Source organism: Mandrillus leucophaeus, unplaced genomic scaffold (assembly GCF_000951045.1).
Source record: "Mandrillus leucophaeus isolate KB7577 unplaced genomic scaffold, Mleu.le_1.0 Scaffold182, whole genome shotgun sequence".
In the NCBI taxonomy this organism is placed as follows: domain Eukaryota; kingdom Metazoa; phylum Chordata; class Mammalia; order Primates; family Cercopithecidae; genus Mandrillus; species Mandrillus leucophaeus.
The window spans coordinates 222,217-245,522 of NW_012101832.1; the positions used below are offsets into that span (position 1 = coordinate 222,217).

General features: G+C 54.7%; 1 protein-coding gene across 1 annotated transcript in view; it reads right to left on the reverse strand.

Annotated features, from left to right (window-relative positions):
* Window positions 1-23,306, reverse strand: part of KCNQ4 (potassium channel, voltage gated KQT-like subfamily Q, member 4) — a 54,679-nt gene that overhangs the window by 12,496 nt on the left and 18,877 nt on the right. The window contains exons 2-9 of the mRNA XM_011977623.1: window positions 9,163-9,253; window positions 8,369-8,495; window positions 7,980-8,155; window positions 7,199-7,324; window positions 6,692-6,802; window positions 6,416-6,511; window positions 4,263-4,351; window positions 2,392-2,553 (exon numbers count right to left, since the gene is read on the reverse strand). Coding sequence (XP_011833013.1) covers window positions 2,392-2,553; window positions 4,263-4,351; window positions 6,416-6,511; window positions 6,692-6,802; window positions 7,199-7,324; window positions 7,980-8,155; window positions 8,369-8,486 — 878 coding nt within the window. The 5' untranslated portion in view covers window positions 8,487-8,495; window positions 9,163-9,253. The remainder of the gene's footprint in view (window positions 1-2,391; window positions 2,554-4,262; window positions 4,352-6,415; window positions 6,512-6,691; window positions 6,803-7,198; window positions 7,325-7,979; window positions 8,156-8,368; window positions 8,496-9,162; window positions 9,254-23,306) is intronic.

Sequence of the window (23,306 nt, forward strand, 5' to 3'; positions counted from 1 at the left end):
CTGGCTGGAAGGTTGAGAACAAGACACGAACAGAGGTTAGTGGGAAAGGGCTGTGGGCAGAGTGTGGGGAGCTGCCGGGATGGGGCCGGCCTCCAGTGGCTGCTGGGAAAGAAGGACCCCCACCTAAATCATCCTCCAGCCCCATCGCCAGAACGTAGATGTTCTCAAACTGTGCATAAGGATCCCCTGGGGAGCGTGTTACATATGCAGAAGGCTGTATCTCTTCTCCAGAGATTCTGATCCTGTGGGCTGGGAGACAGGTCCAGGTATCTGCATTTTGAACAAACACCCCATGGGATGCTGATGCAGGAGGTCTGGAGACCATGGTTTGAGAAACTCATCGCAAAACCCTAAAGAGGAGAGGTGCTGGCCCTGGCAGTGCCATCCCACAGGAAGTCCTGCTCCTTTAACACCACTTCCTGTGAGCACACTTGGCCCAGGTCCATCCCCAAGCACCACCAGAGGTGTGGCCAACTGAGTGTGTATCTGTGCGTGTGTTTTTGGTGGAGGGGGATGTCCTGGCTGGTGGTCTAGACAGCCACGATGAATGATATGGCCATTGGGCCTGAGCCTGGTGACTGATCTACAAATCATAGCTCAGCCTCCTGGGGTCCCTGGGAGAAAGGGCCACTTTACTACCATCGCCATGTGTCCCAGACACACGCCGAATCCCCTTCCAGGCAAATGGATACGAGGCTGGGAGTTAGTGATAGCCAAGCCCTTAGCAGTAATCTGTTCCTGGGCCCCGGAGCTGGGGAGGTGTCAGGGACCAGAGGAGCCGTGAGGAGTGTACAGGTGCTAGGCTCCAGGCTAATGTCCATTCCTCTTGCCTTCCTATTCAGTCAAGATGAGACCAGAGTGAACTGGAAGCACAGAGAGCCCCGGTTCAGGTCCTGGACAGGATTGCTGGGACACAAAAACTCTTGAGTTTCCGCCTGGAAACTATGTTTGGTAGGGATGAAGGTAACAATGAGGGACCTTTGGGCAGAGAATCTGAGAGGGGCCCTACTCTCCCAGGGAGCTATCAGCCTGGCCTGGCGGTCACGCTTCCCCTCCCTCCAGCCCCAGACCTGGAGGGACTCTCCCTCTCCACCCACTTCCTGTTCAGCCCCGGCCCAGAAGTGCCCTCACTGAGAACAAGGAAGGGAGGCTGCTCCCTGCATCCTCTGCACCAAAACTCCTCCTGAGGCCTTTTCAGCCCAGAAACTCAAGAGCTCCCAGAGCCCTGATCAGCCTAAACACTGCTGATTTTCCGCCAGGACACACAGGTTCAGAATGACCTGAAGACTTCCTCCAGGACACACAGCATCGGGTGGCAGAGGCAAGCTTCTACCACGCCTCCCCTGCTGGTCACTGGGCGGCTCACCTCTTCTCCTATCCTTTGTTCTGGGCCTGGGGCTCAGAATGACACTGAAGCTCAAAGGCCAGATGTCCATTTGGCTGGTTCAGGGGTGATGTGTAAAGATAAGACAAAACAAAGAGATGGGTAAAGGCCGGGGGGAAAAAGAATGAGGGGGATTGAATCCCCGACCTCAAAGCTAAACCTCTACAAGAGCAGCCACTTTCCCATGCTGTGAGTCCACAGGCTTCCCTCATCCAAACATGCCTGAAATTCTTCTGTTAAGGAACGTTTATGTGGGGGTGAGCATTGTTTGTTCTTTGTTCTTCTTTCAAGATTTTGTAAAAAGCTCCAGGAGAGACAGTTCAAGGGGAAAGAGATGGCTGGGAGCGCCAAAGTGTACCTCACTAAGGAAGGAAAAAGAACCCCAAGAGGACCCTCTGGGATTAGCAAAGTTGCAGACACAGGCTGCAAAGTAAAGAACATTAGTCACTGGCTGAGTGTAGGCAGGTCCTACAGAGGTCTTAGTCACAGAGCTCTCTTTCCAGCTGGCATCTCGTTCCCGAGAGGCGAGTTCAGTACCAAGCCCCTCCTACAGCAACATGCCGGGGGGAGGGGGTTCCCTGCCCTCACACCCCAGGAGGGTGCCCACGATTACCTGAGCCGTAAGCACCTGTGGCCAGTGGCCTCCTCCTCTGTCCAGCTTCCCGGGAGGGATTGGGGGTGCAGGGATGGAAGAGTGAGGGGGACGTAGGAACAGAGAAAGAAAGAGGACAATGCCATGAACGGAGGAGATGATGGGAAAGGATGGCATGGACACCTCTCCCACTCAGACCCTTAGAGCCCCATGGGACAAAAAGGTGAGTCCAGCCTGGCCCCTCCAGAGAGGCCCTCAGTTTGTACCTGGCTGGCCCTCTGACGGCCTAGGAATCCCCCAAACAGGCCCAGACACCCACGAAGTGGCTGAAGGCAGGTCTGAGAGAGGATGAGGACAGAGAATGGAAGAAGAGAAGGAGAAGCAAGAGGAGGTGGCAGCCGCATGGGGCCCCTACCTTTCCCCAGGGCAGAAGGAGGTGCTGCCCGGCCGGTGGCAGGTGGCAACGGGCGGGTAACGGGAGGGTGCTCCGTCGGGTACCGGCGCCCGCCGCACCTCCAGGGGCCGTAGGCCCCCATTGCGGGCCCGTTGCACGTGCTCAAACAAGAGGGCCAGCTCTCTGTAGGAGAGGGCGCCATCAGCGGTAGACAGGGCTCTGGCACCGCCCCCCTCACCCAGTGGGCACAGAGCTCCTGAGCTCAGATATTGCCAGGTCCTGCCGCTCTAGAGGTGTTCACTGAGAGCCCAGCCAGAATAGGACAGGGTGGACTGTGGGAGACTGGCCTTCCCCACTCCCTTTCTACCCCCAGTTCCCAGGAAATCCCCAGGGATGCCAGGCCTGGATGTGAAGGCTGGCACAGCTCAAGGGCAGTCACGCAAGGAGCTTACTCTCAGTCCATCAAGCTGACTGCCTGAACGTGCCGTGCCTGCTCAGAGGCCAGCAGCGGCCCTGACATCCTTTCCCGCCAGATCTGACTCTGGATGTTAAGGGGAGACGGAGGCTGAGGAGGGCGGTGTGGCAGGGTGGCTAGCCCAGCTTCCTTCCCCTCTAGCACTCACTCCTGCCACTGGGGTTTTGGAGACTAGATTCGGGACTGTGGCTTCTTCCTAACTCTCCAGGCCATTCATTTCCTGCTGCCATGAGCCAAGGAGGGTATCTTCCCTCTCTCCTGCCTGCCTTCCCATTGTACGGATGAGCAAACTGAGGTCCAGGGAGCAGATGCCCAGTGGATTCAGAATCTCCAGACTAGGCTCTGTTCCTCTGGGCAGAGGTCCTAGACCATCCTACCACCCCCACCCCCAGATCTCCCCTCATATACATCGTATTTCTTACAAAGCAGCCCTGTCCCACTCTCGAATGCCTGACCTTGAAAAAAAAGCCTCTTCTAATCTAGTCACCTTCCCACTCTGAGGTAGGAGCTTGCCTCTGCTGGGTGGAGAGATGTAGGGGGGCACCAGTGTGATGGTGGGAGCCCCTCTTCCCAGCCCCTCCTCTCCTGCTTCTCCCCTGGGAAGCCCCTAGGGCCGGGAGGGCATGGGGATGGGGAAGCCAGGTGCAGGGGCGAGTGGGATCGCGCAACAGCTGCTCCTGGAGAACTAATGAGGCAAAAAAGGCGCCCGCAAAAGCGCTGAGCACAGCATCCTGGCCCAGCCACATGCTTGATGCCCGCCTGCCCGTGGGACTGAACTGGGCTCCATGGTTTTCATTCCTGCCTGAGGGCCTAGCCAGGCACCTGGCCACATGCACCTTTGTGATGCTATTAATAATCCCTCGCGTGGTGCCACCCCCATGCAGTCTTAGCATGGCCCTGGCCAGTGGGGCAGACCCACTTCTGGGCCCTGAGGCTGCTGACTGGCACAGTAAAAGTGGGCACATATTCCCACATGGGAGTCCAGGGTGGGAACATGTACCTAAGTCTGGAACACATGTTTCTGCCCACCCCACACTTTCTCCAACCAGCTGCAATATCCACTAACTCTGTCCCCGACTCAGGACGGAGGGGAGATGAGCTGGCTGTATCACTGCCCTAGGTGGCATCACCTATGGGTGAGCATGCACACTGCCAGCACTCCAGGGGCCGGGGCTCAGCTATGGGCCGGGGCTTCACCAATGCCCTATGTCCAGTGTCCACCCCTTCCCTGGGCATAGCAGAGTAGAATAAAGGACACTCCAGGCTCTCAATTACATAAGATCTGCAGAGCCAGCCCAAAGTGCTCCCCTGGGAGCCATCACCCCCTTTCCACCCTCCAGGGCTGCGTCTCAGCCACTTGTCCTCAAAGGGCATTGCTACCAGCCCCCCACCCACCCCCGCCCCTAGCAGGACCTACCTGAAGGATGGGAGGATACTGTCATAGTAGTACCAGGTGGCTGTCAGGTAGGCCCGGCTCATATCAGTGGAGTACAGGCGCCATGCAGCCTGGTGGTATGGGGGACGTGGGGGATGGGGCATCAGTGAGGCCTCTCCGTCCCCACCAGCCCTCTCCCCTGAAAGAACCCAGTCTTTGGTCCAGTTGTGGGTTACCCAGAGCCAGAGGCCAGTTCCAATTTCACAGCCACCAATAGCGGCAGCCAAGAAAGTAAGGCCTAGGGAGAAATGACTTCCCCGAGGGGACAAAGCAGATCAACGTCAGAGCCAGGGACCATAGAGCAGAGAGGTTAAGAGCTGGAGCTTTGTTGTCAGGCAGACGTGGGTTTCCAATCCCAGCGCTGCCCCTTATGAGTGAGGACAAATTAAGTAAAGCTTCAGAACCTCAGTTTCTTCACCTGTAAAACGCATGTAATACTGCAGGGTGTGGTGAGGAATGAACAGTTGTATATTACATGCCAAGCTCAGTGCCTGGCATATAGTAGGCACTTCATGCCAGGTTCCTCTGTTAAACACTCCTCTTATTCTCTTTATCACGTTTGATAAATACCTATTCATTGTGTATTTGATTGATAACTTTCTCTCCCCCTAGACCGTAAGCTGTGTCTTGGTTACTGCTGCCTCCTCAGTGCAAATATAGTGTCTGGCACATGCGGGTGCTTTGCGAATGTTTGCAGAACGTCGTTATTATTACTAGCAATGCCACTCCATCTTTCCCAGCTGCCTGTCACTGCCCACGGGAATACTAAGGACTGAGAGGGGAGGAAAAGCATTACCTACCAACCCCTCAGTGTCCATGGACTTGCCGAGCTTCCTCTGCAGCAGGAGGGACGAAAGTCAGACAGGAGGAAAGACTCCCGCTCCCTCCACGTAGGAAGAGCCAGGGAGGGACTGTGAGTGTGGCCATCAGCGAGAGCAGGGAGGCATGGAGGCTGCTAGGTGGGACAAGGCAGAGCTGGGCCCTGTATGCCTCCCTTCTTTGGATGCCTCTTGTCCTTAAGGGGCTGCCACCGCTGACCTCACCAGCCAGGCACCCTCCTAAGACAGGAATATTTTTACTTCCTGCTTGCCTAGGCCCCTGGCATGGGCTGGGGAGCAGCTGCCAGAGCTGTCTCATTAATTATGGGCACCACAATACCAGCTGTCTCTTGGCATGGACAGTGCCAGCCACCTGCCCCTACAATGCCCCTCAGAAGGCCAGCTCCCAGGGGACAGTAGCCATTGTACCCCAAGGGACGCTAAGAAGAAAAGGCTGAGCTGGTGGCTGGAGATAACAGGGACAGGGAGGAGGGTTCTACCCTGGGGAGGACAGATAAGGAGGGGCTGAGTGAAGCCTGGGTTTGGGGCTCAGAGGGTGACACACTGGCGAGCAGGCAGAGGTGGGCTGGGCCAGTATTCCCTGAAGCATTTCCTGCAAGGAGTTCTCTTACACACACTCCTGACTAGCAAAAAGCCAAGGCTAGTCCCGAGGTCACAGAAAATCAGAGCCCTGGCCTCAGCCCACACACAGTCACAACACACCATGGCACAGAGGGAAACTGAGACCACACACTCCTGACTTCCTACCCACCCCTCTGGCTGTTCCTTCTCTGTCTCCTTGACCAGCTCAACTTTGCCAGCCCACCCACCTGCTAAATGTTGAGGTTCCTAAAAGCCCTGTCTGCACCATCTTCTCTTCATTTGTGTGAGTGCTTGTGGAATGAATGAATGAATGAATGAATGAATGAATGAATGAATGAATGTGCTGGGAGTGGGGTAGGCTTACTGCTGCAGAGCTGATGGGGCAAACAGTGGGTCTCTACCAGAGGCCTCAGGGCTCCTGTCTGGGCTCTGCCCCTTCCCAGGCCCTGTGAAGTTGGGCTGGAGTTGGGCAATAGGGCAGCTCTGGCTAGCCCTAAACCAGGCATTTGGTGCAGGGGGAAGTTTCTGGCACTGTCAGTGAGCATCCTGGCTCTGTGTGTGACTTGGCATGTGGCCCCAGGAAAGTCACATAGCCCCTTTGAGCTTCAAAGTGGTGTCACAGTTGGGCTGGGAACATGGGTCAGCACACAGGGTTGACACACCAGTGCAGTCATACAGCCCTGCTCCTGGGGCTTCTTCCTGGGCATCTTGTACCTGGATGAGGTTGGCTGCCGGCATCCTCCGTTTCTCGAAGTGTTTCTGCCGGTGCTGCTCCTGGACCTTCAGGGCGAAGCCGGAGCCTAGGATGCCCTAGAGGGATAGGGCATGGTTGGGGGAATGTGATGGCAGTGGTGGGGCAGTAAGAGGCTGCAAGGGTGTCCCCATCCCTGCCCCTCTGAGGTGCCCCAGGCTCCCCAGGCAGATTTGTGACAGGGGCTGAGCAGGTCCCACCCTCAGCCTCCCCGACCAACTGAGCAGGAGGCAACTCACGGCAGGCAGGGCAAAGAAAGAGATGCCCAGTAAGGCGAAGCCAGCAGCCAGGACCCTGCCCAGCCATGTGTGCGGTGTCTTGTCACCATAGCCGATGGTTGTCAATGTAATCTGGAGACACAGGTTACCAGCAGGACTGGTCACGGGGGCCACCTATGGCTTGTTGGGGGTACAGGCAGGTAGGAGCCTGATCATGAGGGAAGGGGCCCGTGGTCACTCATGGGGGCTGGTTAGGGTCATAGATGGATTCTCCCTCTCCTGGGCTGGTCAGGGGAAAGGGGTACAGTCACAAGGGCTTGATGTTGGGGGCTAGCTGGGGACAGAGGCAGGTCCACCAGAGCAGGTTGGGGGGTTAGCATTGGGGCTGGTCTCAGGGAGATTCCAGCTCTAGTGAGAGGGCAGGGACAGGCCCGCTCAACCCTGAGTCAGGAGTCACAATGGGCATACCTCGGGAAGTTCCCAGGGAGGGTCCCAGGGAGAAGGGCAGCCCTACAAAGACTCACGCACCGTCCCCCACCAGAGCGAGTCGGCATAGGAGGAGAAGTCGGAGTTGGCGTCCTTCTCGGCCAGGTAGACCAGGAAGGAGGCGAAGATGAGCACCAGGAACCCGATGTACCAGGCGGTGATCAGCTCCTGCGGGGCAGGCGGCGGGGCGCGGTGAGGAGGGCTGTGCCTGCCTGGGAGATGTGTGCGGCTTCCACACGGGAAGGGGATAAAGGTCCCCCATCTCCCGGAGTCCCTGGCTCACTTTTCTTTCTCAGCTCCTCCCATCAGGGCGACCCTGCCCTGGCCTTCGCGAAACCGCCAGCACTCCCCCTACCCCGACCCCTATTCCCACCCTCACCCCCACCCCGCCTGCCTTGAGTCTCCAGGTTCCAGGCTCAGGACTCCAGCACCCTGCCCATCTTGCCCCGCCCCGCAAGTCCCACTTTCAGGCTTCCATGTGGGGCCCACCCTAGCTCCGCTCCAGCCCCACCCTCAGGTCCCACCTCAGCTGCCCACTTTGTGGTAAGAGTGGGCCCTTCAAACCCAAAAGCATCTAGGGGAAACCCTCAAGCCCCGCCTCTCCGGCCCCGCCCCCTGATCTGGTCCGGACTCCTAGGCCCGCCCCTACCTAACTCGGACTCCACTTCGCCCCACCCACTTAGACCTCGGGCTCCAATCCCCGCAGGCCCCACCCCTTCCCAGCACCGAGACAGCCCCTCTGGCCTCGCCCTCTCCGCCCTGCCCGCTCTGCTCTTGCCCCAGACACGCCCTCGAGCCTCCGCGCGCGGTCCGCAGGCCTCACCTTGCTGTGAGCGTAGACCACTGAGCCCAGCAGCTTCCAGGTGCCGCCGCGGCGGTCCATGCGCACCATGCGCAGGATCTGCAGGAAGCGCATGCTGCGCAGCGCAGACGTGGCGAAGATGTTGCCCTGGGTGCCCGCGGCGATGACGGCCACCGAGGCCACGAACACGATGAAGTCTGCAGGGGCGGGAGCGGCGAGGTCGCAGCCAGCCCACCCCGTGCATGGACCCGGAGGCGGGGACTTCTAGGGCTGTGGCAAGGGACTGGGGAGCGAGGGGGAGGGTCCGTTGAATCTGTGCCGGTCTCCAGGGTCAGAGTCAGGATTGGGGTCAAGGCGTCACCCTGGCTCCTGGGGTCAGGGGTCAGGTCGGGCGGGGCGCGCCTCATTACCTATGACACAGAAGGGCTTTCTGGCAAAGCGGAAGCGACCCTGCCATCCTCGGTAGCGGCAGCAGCATCCGGCAGACCAGACCCGGACGATGTACTCCAGGCCGAACACCACGATCATCACGAATTCCTGTGGGACCAGGAGCCTGAGTTCTGGTCCTCACTCTCCAGAACTGAGGCCCAGGTCACAGCGCGGACCCAGCCAAGAGTCCCTGGGTTAGGGGGACCAGGGCCTCCTCAGACCCGTCTCCTGGAGTTTCCTGGACTTGAGGATTCCGGAGGGCAGGAGACCCCCTCCGCCTCCTGCAAGAAGACTAAAAGCCCGAGCGTGTCCTCCCCTTCCGGCCCCCATGAGCTGATCGGATTTTTCCGCTCCTCAACATGCCCTCCCCGTCCCAGCTGTCTCAGACTCCCTAACTCTGACCGGGTGACAAGAGGGTGGCTGGCTGTCAGCTGTCTCCCTCTGTGGGGCTTCCGTTTGGTGTTTTGTGTTTAGGCAAAAACTGAACTAAAATCCACCACATGTGGAGTTTGCAGATTTTGTCCTGAGAAGGGGTGGAGCCTACTCACTTCTATTCTGGACCCATCATAAGCCCTTGCATAGAGGCAGGAGGTCCCCCAACACTTGCTATAAAGTGGGGATGATGCCCACAGAGGGGCAGCCACAGCTGAGGGAACACAGCACAGCAAGCTGCTCTCTGAGCCATGGTATGAGAAGCCTCTTTCCACCTTCAGCCCTCAGCCCAGAGGTGCTACCTCACACAGCCCCCCCTCAGTCCTGGACTCCCAGCACTTACCAAGATGAGGAGACACTCGTTGGCAAGTTCCTGGTGCTCCTGAATAGTGGACAGCACAGACAGCACCAGGCAACTGAAGACCAGCAAAAATCTACAATTGCAGCGTGAAGGAGAGGGTTAGATTGTTGGAGGGACAGGGCGGCCAAGGGTGCCCCTGGCAGGGGGTTACAGAGCCAAGAGAGGAGAGCATTATTTTCAGAGAATTACGTGGCAATCAGAATCAGAATCCCCTGGAGTTACAGCTCTGTGCTGGGCACCAAAGGCAACAGCTCCCAAGCCCCAAGCTACTGGACCTCACAACTGTCTCAATTGCCCCCTGCTGCAGGCTGCAGCTCAGAGAGGTAGTCACTCATCTGTGAGTAGCAGGTCTGTCTGGGCTGGCAGTGGAAACAGACTGACTCAAGGTTCCTCCAGGTCTAGGCACCCACAAGTGGTGGCCACAGCCCCAGCTTGGTTTTAAGATGTCTTGGGAGAAGTGCTCCAGAGGTCAGCCCAGGGCTCAGGGAAGGTCAGCAGATGAAGGAGGGACCTTCTTTCTTAGGCACTCCAAAGTGGCAGGAGCCTGGCCTCATCTGCAGAATTGGGACAACTGTCCCTGCCTTCGTGGAATTAAGTAACAAGATAGCTAGAAAAGGAAAGAGGATCATGGAGGACAGGTAGAGAAGGAAGGATGCAGTGGGGAGAGGATGTAGAGAGGGGAATTGGGCAGTGTGGAGCTGGGCCATCGAGGCCAAGAACTCCCCTGCAGACAGTGTGAAACTACAGAGTGGCCCAGAACCAGATGCTTAGAAATGGAAGGAACTTTAGACTTTAGCACATCTAATACTTCCCTCCTCTCCCATTGCACCACGAGGAAACGGGCCCGAAGAGGAAGAAGGACTCACCCTTTGTCACCCAGTGTGCCCAGGACAGAGCCGAGATTAGAGCCAGGGTTCCCAACTTCCCCGTGGATGAAAGAGGACAAAGGGCATGAGGAGAGGAGCTGGTGGCCTTGGCACTATGTGGATGGGTGAAGGAGAGCAGGGTGAGAGGTCACAGGCTGCAGACACAGCAAAGGCGAATGAGGTGGCCTCCAGGAGCACCCCTCTTTGGGATAGGGGTGTGCTGAACATGCACGCACCCTGGAGGAGACTCCAGAGGGAATGGGCTTCTCTGGAAATACATTTCTGTGTACTGACCTGCCAGCCTGCCCAGATGTCCCCAGTCTCCCAACCTCTGCACCGTTGCTGGCACGGTGCATGCTACACAGAACACCTCATGTCTGTGCCTGCGAGACTCTGCTCACCCTCCATGCCTACAAGAACACAAATGCTACATGCTCTCCAGAGCCTCTGATTCCTGCACCCCACTATCCCCACTTCAGAACTGCCACCTCCCGATGCTTGCCTCCCTGTGTGTGGCCCAAGTCACTTTCTATGTGGCTTTATTTATATTCATGTTTCATGGTGACCTTAACGGCAGCAGCTCAAGGTCAGAGAGATCTGAGTTTGGATCCCAGTCCTGCTTGTGTGTGTGGTTTTGGGAGCGTCAACTGCCTTCTCCGAGCCATCTCCTTATCTATGAAATGGAGGCTATGGGAGGAAGACATGCAAAGGACATGGCACTACCCTGGCTCACTTGCACCTCCTGGACAGGGGCTCCTGGCCATTTTGGGGGTCAAGTGTATCCCAGCAAATGCCCCTGGTTTGAGAAGGTAGGTGGCAGATGTCGGTAAATTGTTTTGAGTGAATGAGTTCGAGAAGAGCTTATTCCTTGGCCAGTTCCAGACCAGAGCTGAGTCAGCAAAAACATGGGGCACTGGAGAACAGAAGAGAAGAGCACCAGCTCCTCGTGTTCAATAATTAATCACAAAAAAAGACAGCGGCCACATGCACCTGCATCAGGACTGCAGCTGAAGCAGGGTTTGGGACCAGAAGGGCCCTCCATGAGGTCATCTCATGCAGCCCCCTCCTCGGGGAATGGCCGCAGCCAGGACTTTATAAGCCTTTACCTTGGCCTTGATAGACACCCTCCCGTCCTGTTTCTCAGCTGACCTCAGAAGCTCAGGCAGCAGTGGGCCACTCTGGGGCCTTCTTCCTCAGTGTTTCATTAATGCTTTTCTTTTCTTTTAGTTTTTCCTTTTTTTTTTTTTTGAGATGGAGTCTCACTCTGTTGCCAGGCTGGAGTGCAGTGGCGCGATCTCGGCTCACTGCAACCTCCATCTACTGGGTTCAAGCGAGTCTGCTGCCTCAGCCTCCTGAGTAGCTGGGGCTGCAGGCGCATGCCACCATCCCCAGCTAATTTTTGTATTTTTAGTAGAAATAGAGTTTCACCATGTTGGCCAGGATGGTCTTGATCTCCTGACCTCATGATCTGCCTGCCTCAGCCTCCCAAAGTGCTGGGATTACAGGTGTGAGCCACTGCACCCGGCCATCATTAACACTTTTCTTGCCATGTCAGTAGTTACACATCTATAAAATTTCCTCTTCACAATTGTAAAAAAAAGCAAATTATAAAACCTTAATGGCAATGTGATCCCAATATTTGAAATAGAGATGGTTTTTATACAGGTACCCGGAGTCAGCAAGGCTATCTATGGGTGGTAAAATTAAGTAATTTGGCTTTTGTTTTGCTTTCTGCTTATCTGTATTTTCTATTTTTTTTTTTTTTGAGACAAGGTTTCACTCTGTCACCCAAGCTGGAGTGCAGTAGCATGATCACGATTCACTGCAGCTTTGACCTCCTGAGCACAAGCCATCCTCCTACCTCAGCCTCCTGAGTAGCTGAGACCACAGGCACATGACACCACACCCCCCTAATTTTTTAATTTTTTGTAGAGATGGGGTTGAACTATGTTGCCCAGGCTGGTCTCAAACTCCTGGGCTCAAGTGATCCTCCTGCCTCTGCCTCCCAGAGCTGGCAGTGTGAGTCACTCACCCAGCCTGTATTTCCTAATATTTTTTTTAGAACAGACATGGGTTGTTTGGGTAATAACAAACTAATATGAAATTTAAAATGCAGGCCAGGCGTGGTGGTTCATGCCTGTAATCCCAGCACTTTCGGAGGCCGAGGTGGGCGGATAGCCTGAGGTCAAGAGTTACAGACCAGCCTGGTCAACATCGTGAAACCCCATCTCTACTAAAAATACAAAAATTAGCCAAGCGTGATGGCAGGTGCCTATAATCCCAGCTACTCTGGAGGCTGAGGGAGGAGAATCACTTGAACCTGGGAGGCGGAGGTTGCAGTGAGCCGAGATGGCGCCATTGCACTCCAGTCTGGGCGACAAGAGCAAGATTTCGTCTCAAAAAAAAAAAAAAAAAAAAATTAAAATGCGTTTTCTTAACAATACAAACAGGAAAAGCCCACTTTGGATCCTGCCCCACCCTTGACCAGAGTCGCCTCTGCCATTCAGCAGGTGTGAGGATGCGGCCGCCTCTCCCAGGTGTCCAGCTCATGTGTCCAAATGCCTGCTCAGTGACTCTTCTTGGATGTGTGGTGGCCTCTCAAACCCAACACTTCCAAACACCAGTTCTCAATTTGTCCTCAAGTCCTCCTCACCTCCTGCTCCCCATCTCAGTAACGGCACCAGGGCTCCTCCAGGGCTCAGGCTCCTTGATTCTTCCTTTCCCTCCCCCGGCACATCCCCTTCTGAGCAAATTCCATTGGCTCTACCTTCAGAATCTATCCCTGGGCAGGCCAGGTCGCACCATCCCAACCAAGCCGCCACCATCTGGCACCTACCTGGCCTCCCTGCCTCCACTATGCCTGAATGTGACCACTCTCTTCAAAGCAGCCAGAGTCATCTTCCCACAATGCACAACTGGAAACCATTGCTCTCCACAAAACTCTCCTCAGACTTCCATCGCACTTAGAGAGGGAAAGTCCAACTCCTTGGCAAGGCTCTGCGAGGTCTGTGCCTCCACCCCCACCTCCAAATTTGACCTTCTGCACTCTCCCGCTGGCTCACTGCACCCCACTTATTCTGGCCTCCTTGCCAGTCCTGGAACACACCTAACATATTTCCACCTCCAGGCTTTGAACCTGCTTTACTGTTTCCTCTGCCTTACCCAGGTCTGTTCCAATGCCACTTCCTTGGAGGGGCCTCCCCAGCCATTCCCTCTCTGAAACAATGGCCTCATCTCCACTCTCTTGCCCCTTATTCTGACTGACTGATTTCACAGCACTATTGAAAGACTAAGTAAATGAATAGCAGGAGTTCACTGTAACCAAACATCAAAACACCGTGTCACCAAGCCAAAGCCTCCAGTTTGCACCCACTGAAGAGGTCCCCAAAGCACATCCATCCCTGACTCCTCTGGCTGCCCCATCTTTCCTAAAAAGGCACACCTCTGACCTTGACCATCTCCATTTAGCAGACACTGCTTAAAAAGCCCCCGAACTTCACTTCTCCCTGCTTTAACCCACTGGCTAAGAGTTTCTATACCCTTGATACTCTCATTACATTTGAAGGGGTGTGCTTGGACTAATAGAAAACACCCTGGGAAGAGGCGCGGTGGCTCACGCCTATAATCCCAACATTTGGGAGGCCAAGGTGGGAGGACTGTTTGAGTCCAGGAGATCAAGACTAGCCTGGGCAACATTGTGAGATGCTGTCTCTACAAAAAAATCAAAACAAAAATTAGCCGGGCATGGGGGTGTGCACCTGTGGTCCCAGCTACTCCGGAGGCTGAGGTGGGAGGATCACTTGAGCCAGGGAGGTTGAGGCTACAGTGAGCTGTGATCTCGCCACTGCATTCCAGTTTGGGGGACAGAGCCAGACTCTGTCTCTCAAAAAAAGAAAAGATCCTGTGTTCCAGGCACCTGAATAATTATCCGTATCTTCCAGATGAGGAAATAGGGCTCAGGGAGGGACAGGCTTGTTCAGGATCACACAGTAGATCTGTGGCAGAGCTGCAGCTCAGGCTGACCCTCAAGCTGCCTTGGGCTTCCTGGAGGGGGTTCCTCACACAGGGACAGCAGAAGAGAGATCAGTATCTGGAGGTCAGGGGTAGAGGAGACAAGGTGAAGGAGCCCCTTAGCTGGGATTTCATGCCTGCCACAACTAGGGTGTGGCATTCATCCAACAAAGGACTATCCAAGTATTCTCTCTGGCCCCCCCTGGGGCCTCAGTTTCTCCATCTATACAAATATAGATGAAACATGGGTGCTGGCTGGCCTCAGCCCTCTCTAATCTCCCCATCAGACAGGCCAGACTAGCAGCCACTTTCTAGGACATCTTTGCCTATCATGTCTGACTGCAATTTGTGGCCCATGTTCTTTCTCCCTTGCCCAGCCCAGGAGGCAGAATGGGACAGGCGGGTGTTGCCTGGCTGGCTCTCCCCAGCTGGGCTGATCACAAGGCTGATACAACCTTTCCTCTCCATATCCCCCGTCTCCCCATCCCATGACTAGCCCGCTCGTTCAGGAGAGAGGAAGAGGATAGACATGAAAAAGTGAATGGTTTGCTTAGATTTGTGGTTTTCAAACTACGGTGGGTGTCAGAGTTGCCTGGAGGGCTTGTTAAAATACTGATTTCTGGGACCTTATTCTTATAGTGTCTGATTCAGTAAGTTTGAAGTGGAAAATCTGCATTTCTACAAAGGTTCCTGGTGATACCATTGCTGCTACTATGGGGACCACACTTTGAGAATCACTGGCTTAGCTGATGGAGCAATTGCAGCTGACTCAGTTATTAGCCAGCTCAGGGCTTTTTAAACAACTGCAATCACCGCCTTCTCCCCATTTATACCTCCTCAAGTCACTGTCCAGAAGCGGCCACAGGGCAGGAGGAGGAGGAAAGCTCTGCTGGGGAGGTGGCTCTCGTGCTGTGCCCTGAAGTAATAACCATAACTGCTCCTGCTGGCCAAAGGCTTCCTATTGGCCAGGTACTGTGCCAAGCCCTCTATACGCATGCTCTTAATCAGTTCTCACAATAACCCCATGGAACCGTACCATAATCACCCCAATAAGGAGAGGGTGGCTCAGAGGCATATACTATGGTGACTGCAGAGCTCTGTGAATGTACTAAAATCCTCTGAATCGAACACTTTAAAAAGAGGAACTTTACAGTGTATGAATTATATCTCAATAAAGCTGTTATTCAAATGAGAAAAGAAAGGTATATTAACTTGTCCAAAGTCATAAGAGCAGGACCTGAGCGCAGGACCATCTGGACCACCGGGCCCTGGTAATGCTCTGGGCCTCAGTTTCCCTCTCTGAAACACACACAAAGGTCGGGGACAACTCAGTGATGGTTAAGGTCCCTGCAGCTTGGTAACTCTCCAGCAGTGGGGTGGAGAGGATCGGCCATCAGTTTAGCTCCAGATTGTCTGGGATGTCCCTGGATCAAGCTCAGGTCTCTCTCTTCATATCCACTGGGCATTTGCCCAGTGTCCACAGCTCTCTCTCTCTCTCTCTCTCTCTCTCTCTCTCGACATGTCCAACATGTCCCTGGAAGGACAGCTGCTGGGAGGCCAGGCCAGAGAGATGGGGATATGATGGGGGTAGGGGAGATGGCAGGGCATCTCACAGCAGAAAAGAGGTTGTCACCTGATCCTTCTGGGCTATATTCACTTCAGACACATTAATTATCATCTACATTCAGCCAGGTTTATTGTAAAACCAGAAATGAATAATCCAGGTCCCAAGGAATTAACAACACAGAACATAACACAGGGGTGACGGGATGGACGAGGCCATGACAGTGTACTCAAGGGGTTGAGGAGAATCCCAAGAAGCCTTCCACACAACCAAAGTGGAGGGATCAGTGAAGACTTCTTGGAGGAGGTAACTGGACAGGGGTGGGGCTGCCCCAGGCAGAGGAAGCAGGATGTGCAAGCAGTGGGAATGTGGCCGTCGAGGCAGAGCCCGGAATGGCCAGCAGTTCTGGATGATGTGGCCTAAAGTGAAGTGGGCAGTGGAAAAACCAAGAGGGCCAGATCCAAGGGCCTTGAGTGGCATTCGCAGGCACTGTGAACATGATCCCAAAGGCAATGGCGAGTCATTGTGGAGTTCTTTTTTCTTTTGAGACGGAGTCTTGCTCTGTCGCCCAGGCTGGAGTGCAACGGTGTTGGCTCACTGCAACCTCCGCCTCCTGGGTTCAAGAGATTCTCGTGCCTCAGCCTCCCGAGTAGCTGGGATTACAGGCGCCCACCACCACGCCCAGCTAAGTTTTGTATTTTTAGTAGAGACGGGGTTTCACCATGTTGGCCAGGCTGGTCTTGAACTCCTGACCTCCAGTGATCCACCTGCCTCGGCCTCCCAAAGTGCTGGGATTACAGGCATGAGCCACCACACCTGGCCAATTGTGGAGTTCTAAGAGAGGAAACGACACAGTCCAATCTGCATCTCAGGACCACTTAGGGGAGTACACAGAATAGATCAAAGGAGATAAGACCCAGCAGAAAGACCAAGAAGGCTCCACAATAGCTCAGACGAGAGATGACTGTGGCCTGGCCCGGGGTGGTGGCAGCAGGGAAGAGAGGTGGATGGATTGGACAATACTGCAGGAATAGGGTTTGGTGATTAACTGGAAACAGGAACTATGAAGGAGAATAACCTCTATTTCTGGTTTGGGCATTGGATGGATGAAGGTGCCATGAGTGCCTTCACGGGACGGGGGAGACCCTGGTGGAGAAGCAAGTGTCGGGTGCTGGACATGTTGAGAGAGAGAGGGCTGTGGGCACTGGGCGAACACTCCATGGGTATGAAGAGAGAGACCTGGCTGGAAGTGCATTTGGGGGACATCAGGGGAGAGGTGATGACTGAGGTCACGGGAGCAGCTGAGACAGTCCAGAGAGCATGTGGCAACGTTAGAGGAGGACCCAATGGAGCCCCAGCGGTGCAGCAGGAACAGAGGCCCTCTACGCAGACTGGGAGGGATAGCCAGAGAACTGGGAGGGAAAGCAGAAGAGAGAAGTGTCAGAGAGGCCACGTGAAGAACACATTTCAAAGCAGGAGTGGACAACAGTGTCAAATGCTGCCAAGAGGTCAAGTGAGATAAGGCGTGAAAAATGTCCCCTGGATTTGGTGACACATTGGTCACTGGGTTCCTTGGCAAGGGCAGCCTTCTCTCAGAAGGACAGGAAGACTAGAACAGGCCCAGATAAAGTGAGGAAGGGGAGGGGCGGTGAGGAGGTAGAGACAGTGAGTGTAGGTTTAACTATTTGAAGATGTTTGACTGCAAAGAAGAGATCAGAGATTGTAGCTGGAGAAGGGTGCAGGGCACAGGGAATCTTTTTCTTTCCTTTTAAGATGAGAGAGCCAGGGTAGAAGGAGCCAGGAGATCAAGAAGGAGAAGTTGAAGATGCAGGGAGACAGAGGGAGTGATCAATGGAATGACGTCCCCAGGGAAGCTGGGAGGCTGGGATCCACAGCCAGGGAGCAGCTGGTGTAGAGCAGGAAGGACCCCTCCAGCTTCCACAGGGACAGGCAGGCATGCAGGTGGGAGGAGGCTGTGGGAAGGGAGGAGGCCAATAGCCCCTACTCACTGGGGGCTGCTCTGGGAAGAAGAGGCAAGGCCCAACTCTCAGAAGTGGGCAGGAGGGTGGGGTGGGGGCTCTGAAGAGATGGAGGAGGTATGGAACTGGGAGAGGAAGGTGGGAGAAAAGACCAGGCCTGGAGAGGAGTCCCATGGGAGCAGAGGACCATTATCCTCAGCAACGAGGATGGCTCTACAGACCTGGAACATCACAGGCACTCAACACATGCATTTCAGGGTTTTATTTAGGTTTTGTGTTGCTGTTTGCTTTTAAGGCTTGATTATCCAGTAGGAAGCAGCCTGTGTGAGAAGAGGACCCCTCCCCACCCCCAACTATACACCAAGGCCAAGGTAAATACAGATCCAGGCCTTGCCCCCTCCTTCCTCCAGAGCCTCCTTCCTTCTCTCGTCTTTTCAGCGTCCCTTCCAGACTGAGCCCTGCCAGCGTCTGGGGACTGCCCAGCCACCAGCAGGTTCCCTGATTTCTTTTCATTTGAGACAGGGTCTTGCTCTTTTGCCCATGTTGGAATGCAGTGCTGCAACCATAGCTCACTGCACTATCACTCTCCCAGGCTCAAGAGATCCACCTGCCTCAGCCTCCTGAGTAGCTGGGACCATCACACCTGGCTAATTTTTTTGATTTTTTAGTAGAGACAAGTCTTGCTATTTTTCCAGACTGGTCTCCAACTACCAAGTTCAAGTGATTTGTGCATCTGGCCTGGGGAGCGTGTGACTCTTTCCTTGCCCCCCAGACCACAGCCAAAGGCAGGGCTCTGTCTTCCCTCAGCTGGGGGACCCGGAGGCCTGTCTGTCCTCATTCAGCCAAGGTCCCTAGAGGGCACAAGCTATGGCCACCACCATCTTCTGGAAGAAAGGGGTTCCTGAAACCCCAAACCAGAGCTGATACTGAAGAAGGGACTTCAGCTAGACTTGACAGGCACTTCCTGACAAGGGGGTGCAGCCTGGAGAGCCCCAGACTCTTCTAGGGAGAGCAGGCACTTACTTTCTCCTGCAGGGGAATAAGGGGAGGGGCAGTAAGCCAGGCCTCAGAGTGAGGCTCTTTCCAAGAATCCTCAGGGGCTGGGAGGAGAAGTTTCCCCTGATCCAGCGATTCTAAATATGGCAAAGGGAGCAAGAGCACGTGACCCAGGGCCCCACACCAGGGCCGCCGCCACTGCCGCCGCTGCTTCTCCGGGCCAGAGGCTTGCACTGGGGCTTAGAGATTGCCATGGGGTCCTGATGGAGCCTCAGTTTCCCTGTCTGCAACATGTAGGTGGAGCACTACTCAGTAATGGTCAAAGTCCCTTCTGCCTTATGACTCTCCAGCAGTGGGGTAGAAGGGAGAGAGTTGGCCCTCAGCTCAGTTTCTCTGAGGCTGTCCCTGAAGGGACAGCAGCCGCCAGCACATAGAACAAACTATGAAAAAAATGCCCCCTCTTGGAGGATGGATTAGAAAAAAGGCATTCCCGTTAGCCTGACAAGTTAGAAAAACTTGACCCCTCTAGATGGACCCATTAGAACAGGCATCCCTTCCTCTGGGCTGCCCCACCCCTGGGCACAGGCTGGATTCCAGCACCCCTCAGCCCTCTCAGCCGGCCCCTTTGTGGCACCCAGACTGCAGAGCGACACATGACAGCCCTGTGGTTGGCTCCACGGCACCCTCCTGGCCACCACAGATTCATGGAGACCTGGAGACTGACCCAAGAAGGGCCCACCCACAGTTTGGGCTGAGCCAGTCGGATTTCTTTTGCAGGAATGGAAATAAGAACCACAGAGGAAAGTTGGCAGAGGAGAGAGATGGGCCACAAGACTGCACTACGCTGGAACCTCATCCCCCTGCTCTCTATCCCATGAATCCAAAATGTGCTTTCTGCCTTGAAGCCTCTCAGAATTCTTCTCTTTCCTTACCTATCTGTCCTCTACCTCCAGAAGCCAATTTTTCTTTTTCTTAATACCAAATGTGATAGTACAGAAGCCAGTTTTTATTGAGACAGCTTGAATAGTCTCTGTCCCACGGGACATGAAAGACAGTGTCTTCTAGACAAGGTGTTTGATGAGGAATAGCTTCCTCCTCTCCCACCTGGACCAGCCTTCTAACTTGTTCTGTCTGCTTCCTTCTGCAGTGCCAGCCAGCCTACCTGTTGTACCAGGTCAGTGGGCTGAGCAATGTGTTGACAAGAGCCAGAGTGGAACAAAGAGGACACGGGGGCATCCGTCTGTGGGGACTGGGCAGGCAGAGCTGACTTCTCAAACAGGGAGGCATGGGCCCTCCCAAGCAGGATGCCATTGAAAGGAAGAGGAACCATGGGGTGGAATTTAAGCAGCCGGGATTTGAGGAACTCAAGCAAGATGGCCAGTGGAAACCTTCCCTCGGTTCCACTGAGCAGCTCCGTGCAGATTCGGGCGGCTCAGTTTTACATGCTGGCTTTGGCATAAAATTTCATGTGAACAAAGAGCTTTGCTGCTTTTTTAAAAAGTGTGAAATCCACCGACTTGTGGGCCCAGGCCCAAACCCCTTAGCTTGATTGCAAGGAAAGCCCCACCCACCAGGCCAACTTGCTCTTCACCAGCTGGTGCCCAACCTGACACTTGGCATTGCATTATCATAGCTCTGTCCCTGACAATGGCAAATGGGCTCTTTCCCCTCCCCACCTTTACTCATGCTGTGTCTGAGTATGAGCTCTGACTGGTAGGGTTAGGTCAGAGCCCCCACCTCAGGCTCCCTTAACCCCCAATTCACCTCCAGAGGGAAAAGCAAATCCAAGACACCTGAGCCAGAAGGGTGCCTGCTGTGTTCCAGAACCACCAGGAAAGGAGTGGTCCCAGAGTGGAGTGAGCAAGGGGAGAGTGGTGGGGGATGAGCGCAGAGAGGCAGGGGAGGTGGTAAGCAGACCATCTACTGGCTGTGGTGAGGGTCTTGGCTTTTACTCTGAGTGAGATGGGGAGTTTTGAGCAGGGAGTAGCTCAATCTGCCTTATGTTTAAAAAGATCACACAGGCTGCTGAGTGAACAGACTATGGTGGGGGAGCGGGGAGGAGGGAGCAATGACGTTTGCCCTATTGTGAGTTGGAAAGTATAATCCTGGCACGAGATGCCAGTGACTTTTTGTTTGTTTGTTTTTATTTTTAAGAGATGGGGTCTTGTTATGTGCCCAGGCTGGAGTGTAGTGGCTATTCACAGGTGCGATCCCACTACTGGTCAACACGGGAGTTTTGACCTGCTCCATTTCTGACCTGGGCCCGTTCACCCCTCCCTAGACAACCTGATGGCCCTCTGCTCCCAGAAGGTCACCATATTGATGCCAAACTTAGTGCGGACACATAACTGGCATAGCTCACCATAGCCCAGAACGCCTAGACTCAAATGATCCTCCCACCTCAGCCACCTGAGTAGCTGGGACTACAGGCACATGCCACTTCACCCTGTGTGTTTTGTTTTGTTTTGTTTTTGTTTTTCAGACAGGGTCTCACTTTGTTACCCAGGCTGGAGTGCAGTGGTGCAATCATAGTTCACTGCAGCCTCAACCTCCTGGACTCAAGCAACCCTCCAGCCTCAGCCACCTGAGTAGCTGGGGCCACAGGTGGGTGCCACCATGCCCGACTAATTTATATTTATTTTTTGTAGAGACGGGGTCTCCCTATGTTGCCCGGCTGGTCTCGAACTCCTGGGCTCAAGCGATACTCTTGCCTCCATCTCCCAAAGTGCTGGGATTACAGGCATGAGCCACTACCAGCCGATGATGGTGACTTGTATGAGGGGAAGCGGAGGTGGCAAGACATGGCCCAATACTGGCTATATCTGGGCACTGAAAGGTCCCTTAGAGATTAACCTTCTCATTTATAGATGGGGAAACTGAGTCCCAGAGAGGGGCCTGGCTTACCTGTGATCATACAGTAGATCAGAGACAGAGTTGGGCCTGGCACCCAGATTTCCTGATTCCTAAGGCAATATTCTTTGGATTTCTCCTCTTTCTGTAGAAGGACTCAGGTACCTGCCCCTCACTCCCGCCTCAAAAATTCCCTCATCCTGGGGCCAGGATGGGACCTGCCCCTGCCCTTCCTGCTGCATGTGACCTTGTGGCACTGGGTTCAAGCATTGCCCAGTTTTCCAGCTACTTGAACCTGGCAGGGGTCAGGGTAACCTCTAAGGAGCCTTCTGTCCTCTGAGTCAGCAGAACCTGCGCACTATATTGGAGGAGGGAGAGGGAGGGAAGAGTCCAAATCAAGGGAAAGAGTTAGTCCCTGCCACTGGTTTCTCAGTACTTCCAGGGCAGAGAGAGCACCAAAAGCTGACAGGGTCAAAAAGGAGCACTGCGGAGGGCAGAGTCCCCAGGGGAGCTCAGGTGCCAAGACTGAGCCCAGCCCAGGAGTTCTGTAGATTCAGCCATTGAGGACCCCACCCAGTGGGTGGTTTGGGGACACAATGAGGAAGAGGGGTTTCAATGCCTTTGTTACTAATAAGCAAAGCAGCATGCAAACTCACAGGCCACACCTGGGGCATCTGGTTACAGCTGCCCTGAGAGCCAAGCTCCCACTGGGAACCCCAAATCCAGGACCAGCCAGACTGAATCCAGCGGGCTTTGCAAGCTGGAAAAGGCTTGCTGTGTGACTCGAGGCCAGGAGCGCAGCTTCTCTGGGCCTGTCCCACAGCTAAGGTGGAAGGGTGGTTGGGAGGTTCTTTAACTGGAAGCTGGGAGGACATCTGCAGATACTCTTCTTAGTCTCCTCCGCCTGTAAAAAGAAAGGCTGCCCAGCCTGCAGGCCCAGCTGATGCAGCAGGATCCTGTGTGGTGGCTCTGAGAGAGGTGTCAGGATTGGGTGCAGCAGAGGGAGAAGCAGAAGGGCGTGGACAGAGCTAGAAAGCTGGGTCGGTGGGTTCTCTCTCCTGACTCCGCCACCAGTCAGTTGAAGACTTGGCAAACTGTGTCTGAGTCTCAGCTTATTCCTCAGTGGGAGGAAGGGATTGGGTGGGAGTCTCTCAGGGTCCTATTTTTTGCTGATCCATCTGGGACTGGCAATTCCAGCTTCCCTAATGGGAAGTAAGGCCGTGGACGGCTCCTGAAGCTGCCAGTCCACAGGGACTTCCATGTTCTGGGAGTCTCCAGAAGAGGAGGGTCTTTTACATTTCATTTACATGGGAAGTTTAGAGGACCTCCTTCTACCTCCAAAACCCTCCCATAATTGAATAATGATAGCAACGAGGGGTCAGGGAGGACCAAAGCAGAACTTCCAGTTACTTACTAACCACAGAAACGGTGCTGGATATAGGGGGAAGGGACAAATTGTATCTCTGGTCCTGATGCCCCCTCCTCTTCTAAATGAGGCAGACAATCCCTAAAAGTATCTCCGTCAAAAGAATGGGCTTGAATTCAGCTCAGCTCTGCCTTGGCTGTGTGACCTTGAGCAAGTTAACTGTCCCTCTCGGGACTCAGTTTCTTCGACTTTCTAATGGGACCAATGATCCCTGGTACGGCAGTCTAGAGGCAGGGGTCTTCCCCGGGTGAACCCGCAGAGGGGTTGCAGAAAGGCTTGGGTTCAGGCAGGGACACTGGAAGCAGACACCCGGCGCGGCTTCTCGGGAGAGGTACGGGTTCCTTGGGGGAGGGCTCCTGGGGGACTCCTCCCCCAGCACAGCCCTCTGCCCACTTCCCCCGCCCAGGCCCCTTCTCCCCAGCAGGGGCGCCCCT